This window comes from Mesoplodon bidens (assembly GCF_964165515.1).
Source record: "Mesoplodon bidens genome assembly, chromosome: 5".
Lineage (NCBI taxonomy): Eukaryota > Metazoa > Chordata > Mammalia > Artiodactyla > Ziphiidae > Mesoplodon > Mesoplodon bidens.
In genome coordinates, this window is record NC_138161.1 from 59,125,444 (window position 1) to 59,145,684 (window position 20,241).

Consider the following 20,241-nt stretch of genomic DNA (forward strand, 5'->3'; position numbering starts at 1 on the left):
CATTATGTGGATTTGGAGTGTGTTTATGTGATTGAAATATGATTCTAACTTTAAACCCACTTCCCTGTTTATGCTTTCTCTTCATTTCTTCCTTCTCCCTTTCCTTATTCTCCTCACACTGGGATCTGTGCCATCACACAGAACTGTCCAGACAGACAAAGGGAGAAACTGCTTACTTGCTTTGTCCACTGGCTGTTCTGCCATCCACATGGCAACCATCATAATAATTTGTAAGTTGTCCTGAGGCTCCAAGGCAGCAGGCACTACTACAGAAATGACAGGTGGATTTTTCTGTATTTTTCTAGGTTCAGTAATAAATTCTTTGAGTGTCTATGTCCCTTACCAAATGCTAGCCCAATTTTCTTAGTGAATACAAGTCTAAGTTGAATAATTTTTTAAAATTCTGTGTTAAAATTCCAAAGCTTCTTTGTGAATGCATACCTCTTAATTACTTCAGTGACCTGTTTCAGTTAGTCAAGTGTTGCTATTCTGCTTTACATTTGCATTTAAAGCATTTTAGGAGTCTGGAAGAAAGGAAAAAACAGCACCAAGAAGGCCTCTATCTGAGTGACACTTTGCCTCGAAAGAAAACCACACCTTCCATATCCCCTCATTTCAGCAGTGCTACTATGGGGAGAAGCACCGCCCCAAAGGTAGGACATGGGGAGGACCACGGGCTTCACCTTCAGTGAGTCTTTTTGTCCCTATGTTGACTGACATGCAAAGGCCCCTAAAGAAAATGCTGAATAATATACCATTAAGTTTGCTTGTTGGGCAGACGTCATAACTAAATTGCATTTTCTATCCTATTCAGAGGACATTTGGAATTATACGCTCTGGGACCAAAGCACCTGGTCCGGGGTATTTTCTACCACCACACAAGTGGTGAGTAGCCTTCACTTACGTGACACACTCCCGTAGCTGTATCCCAGATATGGAAATTGGAGGACATAAGCTCTGGATTCCAGGAATAATAGCAAAAAATATTTATCGAACCATTTCTTGGAGCCTGACACTGGACTAAGCCTTTGACGTGAATTGTTTCATTGTAAAACCCAACAACACTAGGTAGTAGAGGTACTAATTAGTATCCCCATTGTACACATGGATAAAACTGAGGTGGAAAGAAGCTAGGTGGCTGGTCCACCTGGTCACCTGAAGCTGGTTGGCCCTGAAGCTAGAATGTGGATCCATGTGGTCTGATGCCTGAGTTGCCCTCACGCCTGTTCTCCTGCCTTACCGAGGGGCCATGGCAGGAAGAGGGGAAGGGCAAGTGAGAAGGAGATTTTGAGTGGGACAGACTTTGGAGTCCTTCCCTTGTCCTTAATCACTTTGTTTTCATCTATTTTATAAACTGGTGTTCCAAGGAATTTGCTATTTTGAAAGTGTGCTAAAACCACCGGGATAGTTATTATTAGGTGTCTCCAGTTTTCAGCCCACTCGATCACCTGGAGCAGATGGAAATTGGTGCCCTTGTAACGTGTGTAGATCTCCTCTGTCCTTGTGCATGATGTGCATGCGTTCTTGTCCCTGCATCTGCTCCTCGCGCATGAAGGACTTTGAGCTGTTCTCTAAGGTGTTTTTGGACAGTGTTTTCCCTCTCTGTCTTCACTTTTGGAACTGCTGCCACTGGAGGAATGGCTGTGATGTTGAGACTTCTGTGGAGCTCCCGGGGAGGGACAGCGACTGGCCTTTACCATCTAGCATCTACACACTGGGTGCAAAGACCTACCTTCGCTGCCTTCTGCACTTAGATAGGAGCTAGGAATCAGCGATGTGACCGTGTCCAAAAGGACCATTGGGCCTGCAGTTTGCCTGAGTTTTTCCTCCTGTTTCTCACAGGGCCACCTGCCCCTGGGACAGAGCAACAGCTGTGGCAGTGTGCTCCCCCACTCGCTGGCAACCATGACCAAAGACTCAGAATCTCGGAGGATGCTCAGAGGTAGGTACCTTTTAAGCCCAGTGTCATGTCCTTTGTCAAGCATTAGAATTCCTCAGGGAGAGGGAGACCAAACAGAGTTGGGGAACGTTAGGGAGGGGATCAACCTAAGTCCTCAACTTTACTCTTTTTATTTTTTTTTAATTTTATTGAAGCATAGTTGATTTACAATGCTGTGTTAATTTCTGCTGTACAGCAAAGTGATTCAGTCAACTTTACTCTTAATGTGTCCACTTAGGGGAGGGATATATATATATATGTATACTTCCTTATTGTTGTACTGAGATAAGTTTTCCTATATGCACATTTGGCTGGTACATACCCATTGTACTTTATAAATTCAGTAGACTTCTCCAATCAGAAAGGCCCACAGAGAATTACTAACCTTCCCATTTGATTGGGAGAAGGAAAAAAGAGACCCCTGAGAGATTACCAAGGTACTTAACCAAGTCAAATCACTCCCCTGGTTTGTGGCTGAGCCTGAATCTTTTTTTTCTTTTTTTTTGTTGCGGTACGCGGACCTCTCACTGTTGTGGCCTCTCCCGTTGCGGAGCACAGGCTCCGGACGCGCAGGCTCAGTGGCCATGGCTCACGGGCCCAGCCGCTCGGCGGCATGTGGGATCTTCCCGGACTGGGGCACGAACCCATGTCCCCTGAATCGGCAGGCGGACTCTCAACCACTGCGCCACCAGGGAAGCCCGGGTTGAGGTTTTATTCTGTGTGGTTGTTAGGTTTCAGGTAGACTTGGACTCTCAGCATGTTCTGTTTCTTTGTAATAATATGTTGCATTTCTAATGGGATTCTCAAGTAGTCTTTGTGGGGCTAGAAGAAAATACTGTAAGGCAGTTCCAGAGGTGAGCTTCTCGTGCAGGTTAGATTTATTGTGTTAACATGGTAGTTTAGGTCAACTTATATTAGTCCTAACTTTTGAGCAGGCATGGTGCTAGACAGCAAAAATACAAATAAATTACATGATCTTTGCCCTTGAAATGCCTAGAGTCTCATGAGGAAGAGAAAAACAAAACAGATGCTTTTAATGAAATGTGGTAAATGCAGTGATGGATGTATGCCCGGGATGTGAATGGGGATGCTGACAGAGTGATGAGCGTCTGGCCTCTCAATGTGTTCATTAGTGGGATTGAAACCCTTCCCTCTAAGCCAGCTTAGAGGCAATTCTGACTGCTCGGCCTCTTTGCTAATGTCACCAGGGAATAATCACTAGTACCATTAGAAATATGTTTATATATTGGTGTATATATATGCATGTATACATAATGTGTATATGTGTGTGGATAAGTGAGCTATATATATATCACTTGAATGAGGATTTCATATCATTACCAGCATGATTTAAGAGTTAATAGAGGGCTTCCCTGGTGGCGCAGTGGTTGAGAGTCCGCCTGCCGATGCAGGGGACACGGATTCGTGCCCCGGTCCGGGAAGATCCCACATGCCGTGGAGCGGCTGGGCCCGTGAGCCATGGCCGCTGAGCCTGCGCGTCCAGAGCCTGTGCTCCACAACGGGAGAGGCCACAACAGTGAGCGGCCCGCGTACCGCAAAAAAAAAATAAAAAGAGTTAATAGAAGCTATGGTGTTCATAAAAGTGGTTTATAATATGAGAGGTTTACAGTGTTAACCTTTGAATAAAATACATCTGATTGAACTTCTCTTTTATTTATCATAATTTCTTAATAAACTAAAACTATATCTTATGGTATATAAATAATAAACATAAATGAGTATATTTTGGCTCTCATTAATCACTGTTCGCTTGTGGGTCAAGTCTGTTTTCCGTTGATGCATTTCTCTGTGATATTTATAGACTTCTTTTTAAATGTATTTTTCCCACTGGCTGAAGGCATCAAAGTTTGGACTGGCCACAGCACCATACTTTATGTTGAAAGTTTTTGCCTTAAGATAGAGAGTAAGAAAAACTAGTCCTTTATACCAAACAAACCTGTAAACAATACTGTGTAAGAGGCTTCTTGTGAGAATATGGTGAAACTGGAGGGATGTTTGATCTCTATTTTTCTCATCTGTGTTCCCCCCAAATAATGGGAATCCCCATGTTAGGTCCATGAAGAAGAACTAGGCCAATTCCCTTAGGTCACATTAGGTACCCTCTACAAAATCTATTGTCTTTGACCTGTCTTTTGTGCTCCTGTTCTTCACTGTTGGGTCTTTTGTACATCCCAGAAGTCTGCAGCCTGTCTTTCCCCGCTGCAGCTCTGAGTGGTGTTCCTCTTAAAGTGTTTCATGTGGTGATGATGAGACAGCTTCTGAGGAAATAGAGAAGCCTCATATGTGTGCTGATCCAAGAGGATGTGATGTATCTTGTGAGGCCAGCCTGCCACCTTTGGCTTCCCCGCCCAGAAGAGGAAGGGTCAGGGACTGCAGTTTTTAGAGGTACAATGGACCATAAAATTGGCAGGATTTTCTACTAAGCCCATACAGGTGGTCCACAAGGACCAGGAAGGATGAATCATAATTTCATTTGGAATTGTTTCACTACTACTTGTTGGCTCCATTAAAATAGCAAACACCGAGTAAAAGTCCATGGTTTTGAAAAAATCAGACCTCGCACATTTTTCATTAACTCAAATTAAATAGATCTTATCATTTTTATGACTTACACAAATTAACTTAAATGAACTATTTTTTTGCTGCTTATTCATAATGGATACATCAAGGACAATGGTGTAAGTATAAGCCTTCCTTCAATAAGCACTTTTGTAATAGACCTGACAGCGTGAATCATGCAAACAAAGATCTCTGAGAGCAGAGTTTAAAGCAAAGAGTCCAGGGACTCAGATCCTAAGGTTGTAATGGTTATTGGCTTTTGTACAACTTGTGAACTATTCCTTTGTAAGCTTTAGAATGAATGAAATCTTTGTCCTTTTATCTTCTGTTCAATGCAGGAAAGTCCAAGAAAGGTATGACAACCTCCCTGTGTGGTGTTTTTGTTTCCAGCAAATAGTGAAAGGTCACTGTCATCTTTAAGAAATGATCAGATTTAAAACTGTACAATGGTGGACTTTTAGTCGAATGATTATTCCTTTTTACACATTAGAGGAAAATTGTTGCACATTTGCTAGAAGCACAATGCTGCGTGCAGCTGCTGTTCATTCACCGGCAGCTGCATGACCCTCTTTGTTTTGATTTCTTTATTGCAAGGTCAGACCACGCAGGAAACACGAGTGCTTCGGAAGCACCATTTTGTAAGACTCAGGAGGATCTAGTTAAAGAAAAGAGCGGGCCTTGTGATGTGTATAGGCTAAGTGTAAAATCTGATGTTTCCCCTTTATAAAGGCCAGGTATAAATAAGGCAGGCGGCAGGCTATGTGAGAGGATGGAAGGATTTAGGAGTCTCCTACCTATTCATTCCATTTAAGCCTTGAGACTTAGTAAAGAGTGAAGAACAGCCTAAATTGCTGGCTAGAATAAATGATTCTTATGTGGCTGGGTGACAGAAATGTAGGGCATTGAAAGACTGACTTGTTATAAAGTTTGATGGACTGTGCTTCAAATCATTGAATGGCATTTTACAAACCTTAAGTCTTAAAAACTATTTGTTAATGTCTTCTTGGGAAAAAGAATTGTTTTATAGATATAATCTTGTTTTTATTCTCCCTGTTTTCTAGTTGAACATGTGTGAAAGATTTTTTTTTCCTCTAACAAATCATTTTTGACTGTGTGCATGTATCAGAAGCTTGTTTTTGTTTTGTTAACTTCTTGAATTTGTCTCTATAAACTCAAATTTAATCTAAAAACGTGAATATCTTACCTTGTCCAGCTGGTATTGTTACTAACACGGTCAATGACTGCACTTTGGAAGATGTTTATTTTCCCTGTCCCTTTGTCATCCTTTTTGATCTTGTATCTTTTTCCCTTTCTCTGTCATTCTCCTCCTCATTCCTGACTTGTCCTGCACCTTCATCTTCTGGCTGTGGACTATGGTTAGGAAGAATGAATGTCTCAGCAGGTGAGAAATTGTCAGAAATACTGATTAATTTTATCCTCTTAAACCAAGGTTATAATTTTAAGTCATCTCATTTTCTGTATTAAGGCCCAGATAACCATTTTAAGGTATATAACACACATTTGGAAAATATTGGCAAGATTATATATCCCACAATGGTTAACTCACAAAGCACTTTTCAGGTACAATTAGCCAGAATTCATAGAGATTGACATTAAAAATAATGATAACAATAATAATAATAATTGGGCCTTGAACGTCCAACCTATTGGCTCTTCTGGGGCAGTGAAGAGAGTTGAGTTGATTTGGATTCCAGGTATGTGCTATGCTTAGCGACCAGCCTCAGATATTATCAGGTCATACTTTATAAACTTTATAAAATACCCTATTCAAACAGCCATTTCTATCTGGACAGGAAGGATTTAGAGCATTTTCAAGGCACTCTTTACTTTTCAGATGCTGTCCCAATGCTGAATATTATTCTTGCTACATAATCTAAAAACAAAACCAAGCAGTCTCAGGGATTTGGGGACGTCTCATTTTTTCCAGTCCACTTACTTTGCCCCACCCGAAACAGTAGATGCATTCCACTTCCTTATTTAGTCACTAATATATTGGGTTGGCCAAAAAGTTCATTTGGGTTTTTCAGTAGCATCTTATGGAAAAACCTGAACAAGCTTTTTTTGGAATTTATTGAACAGGTGCATTCATTCAGTGACTCTTTATTTTGTGACATCTGAATGCTAAACAAGCGGGGATTCTGTGGTGAACAGGACATATATGACCCCCTCCCTGATAACTTATACTTGAGCAGTGGCTTAATCCAGCTCACACCTGTTCTGGTGCTGCTTCATGCACAGCAGTTCTTCTTGGGCCTCCTACCAGGAACACTCCTTCCATCTCCTGTGCTTCTGTGGTGTCCTTCTGTTGAAAGTATCTGTACCTTTAAATGGCCAGACCAAAGCCTGGATCGTAAAGCCAGCTCTTAGGAATCACGCTGGTGCAATTCTGGGGTCATGAGGGAGAGGCCCATGCCCTCGATTGTAATTGCAGGGGTAACTTGTTTTTTCGGAATTGTTCAGGAGGGAGGAGGCTAAGCCAGGTGACAGCTGAGTTCATCATGATCAGTAAAATATTGCCAGTTGTGGGGATAGAAGCGACTGCATAAGATGGACATTCCCACTCACACTGGATCCACAGGGGACTAAAATCTTGCCTTGGAAGCTACTTGTTAGCAGCAGCCTTTTTCGTTGAAGTTGCCATGAAAATACAAGGTGCTTATCCTACCACCAGAGTGCTGCAAGGTTTTCTCAGACGTAGAGCAAAGAAATAAAATAAAAATAAAACACATAGTAAGGTAATCTAGGGAATTTACGTTCACAGTCCTTAGCACAGCACACATTGTAACACGGCTCTCCCTTATGGCCGCATCCGCAAACTTGGAGCCATTTTAGTTTACTGTCTACCTCACCTGAAGGTGGTAAGTTCATTTTCTTATTCTGTGGTACTTTGGGGAAAAAAAAGAATCCTGGAACATCTGAGGAGCAGGGCATACAGTTGCTTTAGGAAGAAATACGTTCCCCCTCTTTTCTGCTTTTCCAAGAAAGTGTTAATTGCATTGTAGGAACTGGCTTTTCCTCATAGTGAAAAACTGAAGGGAAGGGAGGTTGTGGCACCTGTCATCATCACCAAGGAGATAAGTCTTATATGTTTGAAATGACAGGGCTGTCTTTTAGGGGTGTGTTGTTCATACTAAAACAAGGAAATGTCTTCCATGTCGTTGGTGCCAGTGTGAAGGTTTCTTTGCCAACGAACCTTTTTTGAAAGTAGAAGGAAAAATATGTGTGTGAGCTTTTCAAATAATTCCTGGTGTTTTTTTTTATTGCCCCCCTTTTTTTTCATAATGAATGATCGGAAACGATTTAAAGGAGCAGTTAGTAATTCCAAAAGTTCAAGTATCAAAGGTAAATATTTGAGTAATGAATTATTTTGCCATTCTTAAGACAAAAAAAAAAAAAGGCACAAGCTCCACGCTTATGAATGCACTGGCTTTGTGTAATGCTTTATGCATTAATCATTACAATTAATAATATTCTCTCTAAAGTCTCATGGTGTGCTTTTATGTTTTGCATCTTTCCTTAGCAAAGTGATATGTAGTTTTTACATACGTGTATATTTATAATTTATAATTACATCTTATATCAAGGAAACTTATTTTCCCAGAAATGCCTTAACCTGAACTAACATATTTTCACTTAGATATCTAAAACTGCTCTAAATACTAATGGCATGCAAACTCCTCATGGAACTCAAATCATTTTACACATTTAGTTTTGGTCTATAATGCTTTGTTAAAGCATCATGGATGTGGCTTCCATTTTTAAATGGAAATATTTAATCAACAGCTGAGGAAGCTGTTTGGAATTACTTGCCTGCTTTTGCCCTCTGGCCTGCTTTTTGCCATTTCATTACTAATTAAAAGCCTCATAGAAAGGTAGGTAAAGTACAGGAAAACAGGGAAAATCCAGATGGTCCAACTGTAAACTCTTAATAGGTCTGGTAAGTAAATTTGATCAGGGAGAAAGTGATTGCAAACTATGGTACTGGTTAAAGAAACATCTTTTTAATGAATTAAGGGATTTGTTTATCACTATGATCCCTGATTCCTGAATACATGCTAAATAGAGAATTGAAAGGAAGAGTAATTCGATTTGTGATGCCCAAAATCAGCTACCAGAAGAAAACCATAGAATAACACAAAGTCAAGCCAATGGCCTAATGTGCCAGCTGACCAGGTACCAGGGTAAGGAAAACCCCTCTTTTTAGTGGCACTTTTGCTCCTGTTGATGTGATCCCTATGTTTTCATACGGTTGATATCACCAACTAGCTGAAGGCTGACTGTTAAGGCAGAAGAGAGCTATATATACACTAATTAGGAGGAGTACAACCCTTGGAAGGATTGTTGATTCTGAGTGTTTTAAATAAGTAATTGGCAGACAAGGGAATTTGAAAAACAAGAATGAGAAAAATGTCAGTTTGAACATTAACCAGATTAAAAGTGTTAGTGATATGAGTGAGACACAGGTTTCTCAAATCCTACACCTAGATGATCCACGTGCTATTTTATGACCAGATCCAGTACCCTTTAAATTGCAATACCACTGAGGAAGTGACTGCCCGAAAACCCTGGTGTTGCTTGTCACTAGAGTCATCTTGCTTCACTTAAACCCAGCTATTACCAGAGGATTCAGGGCCTTTAAATGTGTTTCTGTTTTGGTTTTGTGTGTGTGTTTGTGTGTGCGCTGATGTATTATTCTCGGTTGTGCTGAGATGTAGAAATGGCATAGGAGAGTGTCAAGTGATCTGCTGACAGAAAAGACCATTCACAAGACCACTTCTTTGAAACTCTCCCTTGCACTGAGCATTATGCCATTTCTTTGATCTTCTCGGCTTCAAAACAAATGAGACCAAGGCCCCAGTTTCATAGGCAGATGTTTTGGGTTCTTGGTTTCAGTCTTAGAAGATCTAAGACTGAATAACATGAGGCACACTAACGTATTTATGGCTCTCTCCTTAGGATATAATCACCAACAGATGAGTGAAGGACAAAGGCAGAAGTCTTCTGAATTTTACAGCCGCACAGCATCTGAGTCAAATGTCTACTTGAACAGTTTCCACTACCCAGATCACAGCTACAAGGACCAGGCCTTTGATACTCTGAGCCTAGACAGCTCTGACAGCGTGGAGACAAGCCTCTCTGCCTGCTCACCTGACAATATCTCTAGGTAAGATGTATTCCTGGGGAAGGTTTCTGGTTTGGAAGAGCACCTGTCAGTTTCAAAAAGTAAAGCCATCCATTTGGGGCCGTGTGTATGTACAAGCCCAAATTTCTGAAACATAAAGAGTCTACAGTAGAGAAGAGGGTTGGGTGTCATGGTGGTCTTTGAAAGTACTTTCTTTGTATCCTGTGCGACTGAGCCAGTCACACGCCATCTAATCCATTTTCTCCTTTATTCTTTACATTTGACTTCACGCGTATACCGCGCTTCAAAATGGATTGGCCTCTGTTGGTTGACTCCAACTTCATTAGGACTATTTTTGATTCAATAAAGAAGTAATTTCCAACAACAGAGTAAGAACTTGAAGGATATCTTACCCTTATGTTTTGTTGAAAGGAAGGCATTAGCTGTTCTGCATATTAAAATTTTGTAAGGATTTAACCATTCACATTTGTGTTCATACTTTGAGGCAAGCAAAGGTGGTCTTAGGGGATTATGGCCAAAGGTGCATCTAAAATATGGATCTAGTCAGAGTGCTCCTTCAAAAGCTTGTGATGGGGACTTACCTGGTGGCACACTGGTTAAGAATCTGCCTGCCAATGCAGGGGACACGGGTTCGAGCCCTGGTCCGGGAAGATGCCACATGCTGCAGAGCAGCTAAGCCTGTGTGCCACAGTTACTGAAGCCTACGTGCCTAGAGCCCGTGCTCTGCAACAAGAGAAGCCACCGCAGTGAGAAACCCACGCACTACAATGAAGAGTAGCCCCCGCTCGCCACAACTAGAGAAAGCCCATGCATAGCAACAAAGACCCAACGCAGCCAAATATTAATTAATTAATTTCAAAAAAAAAGCTTGTGATGATGCCCTACTACCTTTTTTCTTTTTCTTTTTGCGGTACGCGGGCCTCTCACTATTGTGGCCTCTCCTGTTGCGGAGCACAGGCTCCAGACACGCAGGCTCAGCAGCCATGGCTCACGGGCCCAGCTGCTCCGCGGTATGTGGGATCTTCCTGGACCGGGGCACGAACCCACGTCCCCTGCATCGGCAGGCAGACTCTCAACCACTGCGCCACCAGGGAAGCCCTGCCCTACTACCTTTTGAATAAAGTCAGACCCCAGAGCCTGGCATTCTAGATCCAGCCCAACTCCCTATTCATTCTCTCCTCCTGATACACCTCCCAGAGCTTCTTATTCATTGCGAGGGCAATGAATTCTCAGATCTCTGTGCCTTTGACCATATTGGTTCTAGCCCTGGGATCATGTAATCTGTTCTTTCTTTTGCTTATATGCTCATTCATTCCACAAATCCTTATAGAGTATTCTACAGTTAACAGTGAGCTGGAGTCAGCTCAAACTGGTTGGCAAGAGCCAAAGGTGCACATCTCCTCCTAACTCTGTGATCAGTGATGTCATGTTGGTAGCTTGAAATTGGCCATGGTGGGAGTATTTACTCCACATAAATAGACATTTGCTGCATATCAGGGGTTTTGTTTTTCTCCAGAGAGCTAGTTTACCAGCACACCACTATCTAGAGTCAATTCATCCTCTCATTTGTTTATTCGCTCAACCTGTACTTACTGAGCATTGAGAGTGTCTGGCATTGCAAAATGTCTTTACCTTCCCCCAGCCCCTCCTATTTTAACCTGGAGAAAGTCTCCTCATCCTTTAAGCTCAAACTTAAGTTGGAAACTCTTGAGAATTTCTCCTTTAAGGGCATTTTTCTTTCATGTTTCCACGGAACTTGATACTTTTTCCTGTTACATCACTGATCACATTGCAGCATACAGTTTTTTTCTTCAATAATTAATTGGTACATTCCTCAGTGTCAAGGAGGATGTCTAATTATCCTTTGGTTTCCACATTCAGCAGAGATCTGGGCACATAGTAGGCATTCAGTAAGTGTCGGCTGAATAAATACCTCGGGATATTTGATTTTTTTCTTTGTTTGATCTATTTCAATTGGGTGAGAACCATTATGAGTTCAACCCCCACAGCATCCAATATTTAATCAATGTTCACTGAGCAATTGTGTGTCTCAAGTGAAAATGTCTAGTTGAATAATGGCCATCAAAAAAACTTTCCTCTATTGCAATGAAGTCACAGGCTGGAACAGGAGCTTTTGGGGCTTGACCTGACAACTGATTGTGCTACTGGAAGCAGATCACAGAACTCTCTCGGTCCTGATTTGCTAATCTGCTAAATGGAGGATTGTTTCCTGAATGCAAGAGGATGATGGATTTTAAAATATTTTGGTGGAAAATTACCATCGTGTATATAGAATTTCTTTCTTTACAAAGGTTTGAATCATTTGCTCCTCACCCCCGCCCCCCAAAAAAGGAGCGACAGAGACGGAGGGAAAGTAATATCAGCAAGGTATACTTAGCTTTGGGTTAGTGTCTCATAAATGAAAAGAATATGAGAGACCTCAATCTAACCAGATATTATAGCCAGGAAATTTGGGGAGTGGAAGAAAAGAAGAAAAGGATAGATGCTACAGTTTGTGGTAAATAGAATATAGTGTATTTTAATTCTGGCATCATAATGTTTGGAATATTGATATTACTGGATATATCCTGTCAGAGAAGGAAAGGAGTCCCTTGGGAAAAACACTAAAGCAACCGTGAGAATTATAGTGTTACAAGGGAAAATTTAATTTAATTTAAATTTAGGTAGGGAATTATGTAATAATAAAGAATAAAGATAATTTTTTGCTGTCATTATTTTATTTTATTATTATTATTTTTTTCCCTGCGGCACACGGGCCTCTCACTGTTGTGGCCTCTTCCCTTTGCGGAGCGCAGGCTCTGGACGCGCAGGCTCAGCGGCCATGGCTCACGGGCCCAGCCGCTCCGCGGCATGTGGGATCTTCCCGGACCGGGGCACGAACCCGTGTCCCCTGCATCGGCAGGCAGACTCTCAACCACTGCGCCACCAGGGAAGCCCCGCTGCCATTATTTTTTAATGTCAGAAGGGTTAGTATTTCACTTCATTCAATATTAGAAGATACGATATCTCACTTTTTACAAAATGAAAGACACTTGAGTGTGTGGAACAACTGGGCATCAAACCATCCATCTCTTGCTCTGAAGGAGCTCTTGTAATACCCGCTGCTCCCAGGAGGATGTCAGAGAGTCATGCAGGGGTGCCGGGAGCTGATGTTCTCAGGACAGAAAGCCTAGAACTTTGAGTACTTATTCATAAATGCCAGTAAACCGACCAATTAAGTGTGTTACTTTTGAATAACAGGACACAAACAAAAGTCAGCAACTCGGCAACTATTGTATAATGATGATGGGAGGAATAAAAGTTGATGGTGCAGTTGTTTCATTTCCCAGTATAGGGATCTCAGAGGGGTTTCTTAGGCACTCTGCACTTTTGCAAGTTGTTATTTTGAAAACATCAGACTACTTTTCCAAATAATTGTGAACATTTTAAAGCAATATTCCTGTGGTGAACTCCTGATAGCTTGACCATTTTTTTGGTCTATTTCTGAGCCATCTTTAATAAATAAATACACTCTATATTATAGTTTTCCTATCTTGGTGGCTTTTTCTGCTCCATTTTCTGCTCCCTGCCTCTTCATCCCCACCAAAACCTGAAAGTAAATATGCATCCCTCCAGATGATCACTCCTCAAACGCCATCTCTCATATTTAAAGGTGGTAACAGCAGCAGTGCAGCAGTGAGTACAGGAAATTACCTAAAAGGGAGCCACTTCAGCTAGATTTACCAAGCATTAAAAGTTTAGGTCCAGAGACTTAAGCACAGTGGCCACCAAAATCTTAATTTAATTTGCTTACCTACTTACTTTTTCTTTAAATGGCTTCCAAAGGTGGAAAATGAGAATTGACTCCACTAAATGTGCCATATGAAGAGGATAGCATTATTGCAGAGTGATCATTCCTGGAAGATAGCTACATGTGGCCATGATCATTTTCCATAGTTACTTCACAGGGAATTGACCCAGTGCTGCTAGCAGTCATAGATAACTAACCAATCACCATGGTCAGAAATTACTAATACTATTTATTTAAATATGCTGTCAGATTCTCTGAATGTCAAAAAATTGAAGCCAAAGTAGAAGATGCCTACAGAAGGTCTAGTATAAATAAAAGGGACAGAGAGAGAAAAAACAAACAAACAAGCATTTCTCTTCTGTGCCGCCATCTACCTAAAAAAAATTCATGCTGCCCTAAGATAAGCTTGTACCTATTTTTATGAAGGAAAATAATGTGATAGACATCAGGAAAATGGTAATAGGGAACTAATGTTTGGCATGTATAGTATGACAACACATCCTAAATGGGAACTTTTTGAAGAAAGGTAGAAAAAGAAATAAAGAACTAAAAATGTTTCTCTTTTTAGAGTTTTAAAAAATTATGTATTAAAATATCCTGAAATTATACACATTTTAAAGAGGTAATCCCATGCTGAACTTCTAGCAACATAAACTTAGTCTTGTGGTTTATTATGTCACAAAAAGCCATTGGTCGAATTATCGAATTACTCAGAGTTGTGGGTAACTTTGCCTTACACTTTTTGTTGAGACATCATTTTCGTGTCCAGCAGAAAGTTCTTTGAGTCAGACAGTGTTTTTGCTTTTTCAACATCATTACTTACACTGTACACAAATATAAAGCTAGGAAAACAGGTCTTGGGTCTTAGAAAACAGCAGCTGATGGTCAATTCTGCATAAAGTCTGTTTTCTGCTAAAATTATTGAATGAGCTCATAGAGCGTAGTGTTCTGAATACCACCTAAAATTATATGTTCTTATTACTATTGCTAATAAGCCCTGACCTTGTGTTCATGCTTTGAGAAAATGTTAAGGAAATTGATCTCTCATTATAGCTATTACCCAGCAGCAGTGTGTGTGTGGAGTGGGGACAAGACTGGGTATGGGGTTGAGGGCATCCAAGGCTGAGCTTGGTTTTAAGAGTTACATCAACCAGAATTTCAGATACTTCTAATCCCTTTGTTTCAGGCAAAGGTTTGTATTCTGCTTTCTACCCTAGATAGTCAACACCCAGTGTTTACATTTTATTCTAGGGAATTCTTTCAGAAGAGATCCTGAAAACCAGAGGATTTCAGAGGAGGGCAGACAGCTGTCAAAGAGACCAGATAGTCTAATCTTTTTGAATAGAGAAAGATTAGACATTTTATAAGGAGTAATAATTTGCTTAACCTGAAAAAATGCTTGAGAAGATGAATTGAAAATAAATATTCTGGGACACTGGCTCTTCATTTAGTGGCAATATTCGTATGCTGAAGGCAGTCTTGGAAAAGTTTTTTGTCTTTATGGAGAATTTTGTTTTGCGTTTTGCTTATTTATTTGTTTGTTGTATGACAGTGTTCTTGTTTGCCTTTTTTTCTTCCTTTTCCTGTTTTTGCCTTTGCCCCTAAAGTGAATATTCTAAAAAGCAAATTCAAATTTTGCTGAAAGGTATTATTCAGCACTGAAAACTAAATCTGCTATTTAGATTCCTTTACCCTTGACTGAAGTTTCATTTTTCTTTATGAATATGGGTTTTTACCAAAGTTGGTCACATAAAAAAAGTAATCTTCAGTTGATAAAATAGAATATGGCTAAGTAGAGAAAGGAGGCAAAACTAGTCATCTTTATATCATTAATGACCAAGTGATTCAGTATTATTCAGTATCATACAGTAATTACATATGAGATCAGAAATGTGCCTGCCTTCTGAAGAAGGTCAGAATTTGGAGCAATGGGAGGAAGCATTGCTCCTCTTGTAATTTAGGTGGGCTGGAGAAACCAATGATGAGTGTCTTGTGCTACAGGTAATGCATTACAAAGTGTATCTTCAGTGACTTCAGGCTCTCCCTTGGCATGACAGGTGCTAGCCAAATGGCATTTCATTTGTTCCATGCCATTGTATTGACAAGTCTTCACCCTAAATTTCTATTGCAATTGCTTTTGCTTTTCACTGCAGGTGCAGTTCTGAACCCCCCAAAAGTATCAGGTAGTGGCAACACAGTATCATAGAGCAGCAAAACTTTTGCTGAATAAAAGTGGTTTACATGTCAAGGAAATATTAAATCAATAGCAAAAGTGTAGCTATAGAGAACAAGTAGGTGTCCATGGATAAAAATTATTTTTTAATAAAATAACCAAAGTAGCTTTCAAAGTATATAAAATATAATCTTTTTTACTGCCTCCATAGTTTTGTCTTTTCCAGAATGTCATATAGTTGGAGTAATAATGTATTTAGCTTTTCAGATTGGCTTCTTTCACTTAGTAATAGGCATGTATAGTTTCTCCGTGTCTTTCCATGGCTTGATAGCTCATTTCTTTTTAGTACTGAATAATATTCCATAGCCTGGATGTAGTATGGTTTATTTATTCATTTACCTGCTAAAGGATATCTTAGTTGCTTCCAAGTGTTGGCATTTATGAATAAAGCTGCTATAAACATGTGTGCATAGTACTGATTTTAAGATAAACCATATGTCCTACATTACTGTGGTCATGTTTCTCTTCAAAAGAACTCTTAGCCCTCAAACATCCTAGATTTGAGTTGATCAAGAATATGATTTAGGGAGACTATACTAATGATTATCTTATTTTTATATGAATGTATGTAGCAAACATGAACCCCTACTGTGTGCCAGGCTTTATGCTATGGAGGGTACAGGCACAAAAGCCTCTCTATAGCCAAGAGAGTCTAGAAAGAAGATACATTTAAGTGACTAACTTAAATGAAATAACATTGGTTCTCCATGGCTGGAACATCAAAATAAATAAGTTTTGACTTAGGTCATGGTCCTTTTTTTCCAGAATAGTCAAATAAAATGTAAACAAGGGAAAAATAATATATTTTGTTTAATGTTAAACATTTCTAAGTTCTTCTACTTCTCTGTTAGTTATCCCATCTGGTCTTGCAGCTTTCACCCACTTTGGTTTTTTCCTTCACGTGTTTGTGTGATGTCTTTCTCAAGATGCATTACTTTTGAAGCTCTTGAATCCCTTAATGCAGTTTCCTCATTCATATGGTGGGTGGGCTTTATTGGCAAAACTGGCCACTACCCTCCTATTGCACCTGTAAGAGAAGTCATTTTTTTAATTGGCCATCTTAAATCACCATTTAAGAAATAAAATGTCCACAAGCAAAAAGGCATAACAAAAAAGTAGCTGGTGGTCTTCCCTGGTGGCACAGTGGTTGAGAGTCCGCCTGCCAATGCAGGGGACATGGGTTCGTGCCCCGGTCCGGGAAGATCCCACATGCCACGGAGCAGCTAGGCCCGTGAGCCATGACCGCTGAGCCTGCGCGTCCGGAGCCTGTGCTCCACAACGGGAGAGGCCACAACAGTAAGAGGCCCGCGTACCGCAAAAAAAACCAAACAAACAAAAAAGTAGCTGATGATACATGATCCCAAACCAAATAAAGTGACTTCCAAACTTAGGGGTCATCTACATAGAACTTTGGTGACAGTGTTGTTGGTCTGGCATCCCTGAATAATTAAACTAATGGGAAGACTTCCCACAAGCCAAAATTTTTAGACTTTGGAGGAAACATTTTGAGAACACACTTTATAGGAGTTGGTTTTGGTTTATTTATGAGTAAAGCACTTTATTTGGTATTATTTTTCTTGCCTATGTTTTATCTCTTAAAACTGAGGTAAGTTAAGTTTCACCTACAGTTTTCAGAGTTGAATTGACTTGCCTCTTCAGACCAGTGATTCTTATAAGTAACATCCTTTAAATTGTATTGGATCTTGTCATGTGTGTGTGTGTGTGTTTGAAGAGACATCAGTAAGAAGCAGTATTCTTGAAAGGCTTTTGTGTTTTCTTCAGTGCCAGCACTTCAAATATTGCCCGAATAGAAGAAATGGAGAGACTTTTGAAGCAGGCTCATGCAGAGAAGACAAGGCTTCTTGAATCCAGGGTAGGCCTAATATCTTTCATGTAGTAGTTCAACATGCCCTGCACTTGACAGTGGGAAACTGTTTTCAGGCCTTAATAAGCAGCATGATCTTGGAGTAGTCACTCCACCTTTCTTGGCCTCATTTTCTCTTTTTTTTGGCCATGCCACATGGCTTGTGGGATCTTAGTTCCCTGACCAAGGATTGAACCCCAGGTCCTCAGCAGTGAAAGCACAGAGTCCTAACCACTGGAGTGCCAGGGAATTCCCACTGGCCCCATTTTCTTTTCTGAAAAGTGAGGGTGTTAGAGAGCTGTTCTCTATGGCTCTTTACTGCACTACCATTTTTCATAATGTAAAATGTATATTGTGTGGACATAAACTGAAGTGAATGCTTTGTATTACATTTTCCCTTCAACGGCGCCTTTGTTTGCCTGCCGGGGAACAGGAGGAATGGCAGGTCTTTATGCATTCTCCCTGCCTTGCCAGTTCGTGGTAAAGACACTATTGTAATATTAAAACTCCCATGTTATTGTGAGTGTATTTCAAGCCAGAATCTGAACTTCCTTAGGAATTCCCCAAATACCTTTGCATCCTGCCTGAAAGGGCACCTCCTTTCCTCTTCTAACTTCCCTGGGCACTTCCTCTGTGACCGTCGGCCAGGAAGCCACAGAGCAACAACAGGAATTGGAAGGACCTACGGCCATGAAAGAAAGGCCGAAAGTTGTGACTGGTGTTGGGTCACACTTAGTGAGCCTTTTTTATATTAAAAATGGAGAGTTTTTGGGCTTCCCTGGTGGTGCAGTGGTTGAGAGTCCGCCTGCCGATGCAGGGGACGCGGGTTCGTGCCCCGGTCCGGGAGGATCCCACATGCCGCGGAGTGGCTGGGCCCGTGAGCGATGGCCGCTGGGCCTGTGCGTCCGGAGCCTGTGCTCCGCAACGGGAGAGGCCACAACAGTCAGAGGCCCGTGTACCGCAAAAAAAAAAAAAAAAAGGAGAGTTTTTAATATATGGAGTCATTAGTATGAAATGACTGAGTCACGAGCTGTGTTTCACTTAATATTTCATTTTTAATTAAATGTAGTGGTTGCATTTCTGCACAGGATGCTTTTGAAAGTTCTGTGAATGGTGATTACGGGTGTTTTAGTCTTAGATATATACTGGGCTATAAAATCAGGAATTGTCTAGTGAGAATTATTTGTTTTCATATTGGAATCATTCAAGTCTAACCAGTATGTCTGAAAATTTTTTCTGCATAATGATATTTAGGAACGGGAAATGGAAGCCAAGAAACGAGCTCTGGAAGAAGAAAAACGACGCCGAGAACTCCTGGAAAAACGACTGCAGGAAGAAACCAGCCAGAGGCAGAAGTTAATTGAAAAGGAAGTAAAAATAAGGGAGAAACAAAGGGCACAGGTCGGTTGGTCAATCTGGATGAATTGGAGTAGGTTGCCCCCTGGTGGTCGTTTTTCAGAAGACGGTCATGCTATGAGGATGCCTTTGGTTGTGCTGCCTATTAGCCCTTGACATGTAATGGCTGAGAGAAAGATGTGCATTAATGAGCCAAAAAAATGTGTGTTTATTCCAAAACCCACTGGGAACTACTAACAAAATGACATTTTTCTTTAGTTATACGTGGCACATTTTGATTGGAGAGGCACTTTTTCTTCTACCCATTTTTTTTTGGAGTATATTTAAAAGGAGAATGTCTTCTTGAGCAGCTTTGAAAATACAGCTGGATTCATTACTGAAAACAAATACAACACCCAAACTAAGCTGAGAAAGAGAAGAGATTCTATTAAGACATCTCTTGGAAGCAAACACTCCAGAACAGGATACTTTTACCAGCCCCGTTTTTTGGTGGTGGTGTTCATGTTTTGGGTTTTTTTTCCTAACCACTGTGTTGTCACACGTTTCCCCTTTGCTGCATCAGTCCTCACACATGTGCACAGGACTCCTGAACTCAAGCAAAACTCAGGAAAACCATCCACTTTGTTGGACTTCCTATCTCAGTCAGTAGAGTCTGAGTCTCTGTTCTTGTCACGAGAACTGCTTACATAATGTATGTTTTCTGAGAAACTAAAATAAAATTTTAAGTGCCATGTAATTTAAAGTTCAAATCAGTTTTACCAAAGCTTACTAGACTTAATGGTAAAAGGTACCAATTCCCTTATTCCTCACAGTTGCTGGCAGTCTGAAGTACAGCAGTTGGAGACTCGCCTTAAGACTTCATGTGCTTTGAGGGCTCAGTAAATCTGTGGCATCTGTCTAACGTCAAAGTACCACAGAATCAAAGGCAAAATACAAAGTAAAACTTGTTCATTTTATCTCATTATGCCAAACCTCTGTCACATTTTGATTTAGTGTAAAGGTCGTCCATGCCTGTTTGATATCTGAAGCCCAAACCAAAAGGCACAATTCTATTTTAATCCCAATTATTACTTTTGCTTCCAAGTGTATGATTAGGTTATTTTCCCCCAGGGCAAAGGGGTGGGGTAATTTAACAGGATAAAATAAAAGACTATTTTAGAAATACTACCCGTGGCAATATGTGCTTCCTAGATTTGATGAACCCCTACTCCAGCCATAGTAAAATAAAAGACATTTATGTACATCCCTTCAGTGTCTCGTCCTGGATAGTTCATTGGGTACAGCTTTGATTCCA

The 20,241-nt window shown here is 40.6% G+C and overlaps 1 protein-coding gene across 19 annotated transcripts in view; it reads left to right on the top strand.

The window, feature by feature from the left end:
- Window positions 1-20,241, top strand: part of PHLDB2 (pleckstrin homology like domain family B member 2) — a 130,749-nt gene that overhangs the window by 104,755 nt on the left and 5,753 nt on the right. For 12 of the 19 annotated variants that reach the window (XM_081234071.1, XM_081234076.1, XM_081234077.1 and 9 more), the window contains 6 exons: window positions 513-653; window positions 1,843-1,942; window positions 5,901-5,921; window positions 9,497-9,704; window positions 17,510-17,600; window positions 18,846-18,992. In XM_081234071.1, coding sequence (XP_081090197.1) covers window positions 513-653; window positions 1,843-1,942; window positions 5,901-5,921; window positions 9,497-9,704; window positions 17,510-17,600; window positions 18,846-18,992 — 708 coding nt within the window. The remainder of the gene's footprint in view (window positions 1-512; window positions 654-1,842; window positions 1,943-5,900; window positions 5,922-9,496; window positions 9,705-17,509; window positions 17,601-18,845; window positions 18,993-20,241) is intronic. The other 7 variants (XM_081234072.1, XM_081234073.1, XM_081234074.1 and 4 more) reach the window with 2 other exon arrangements.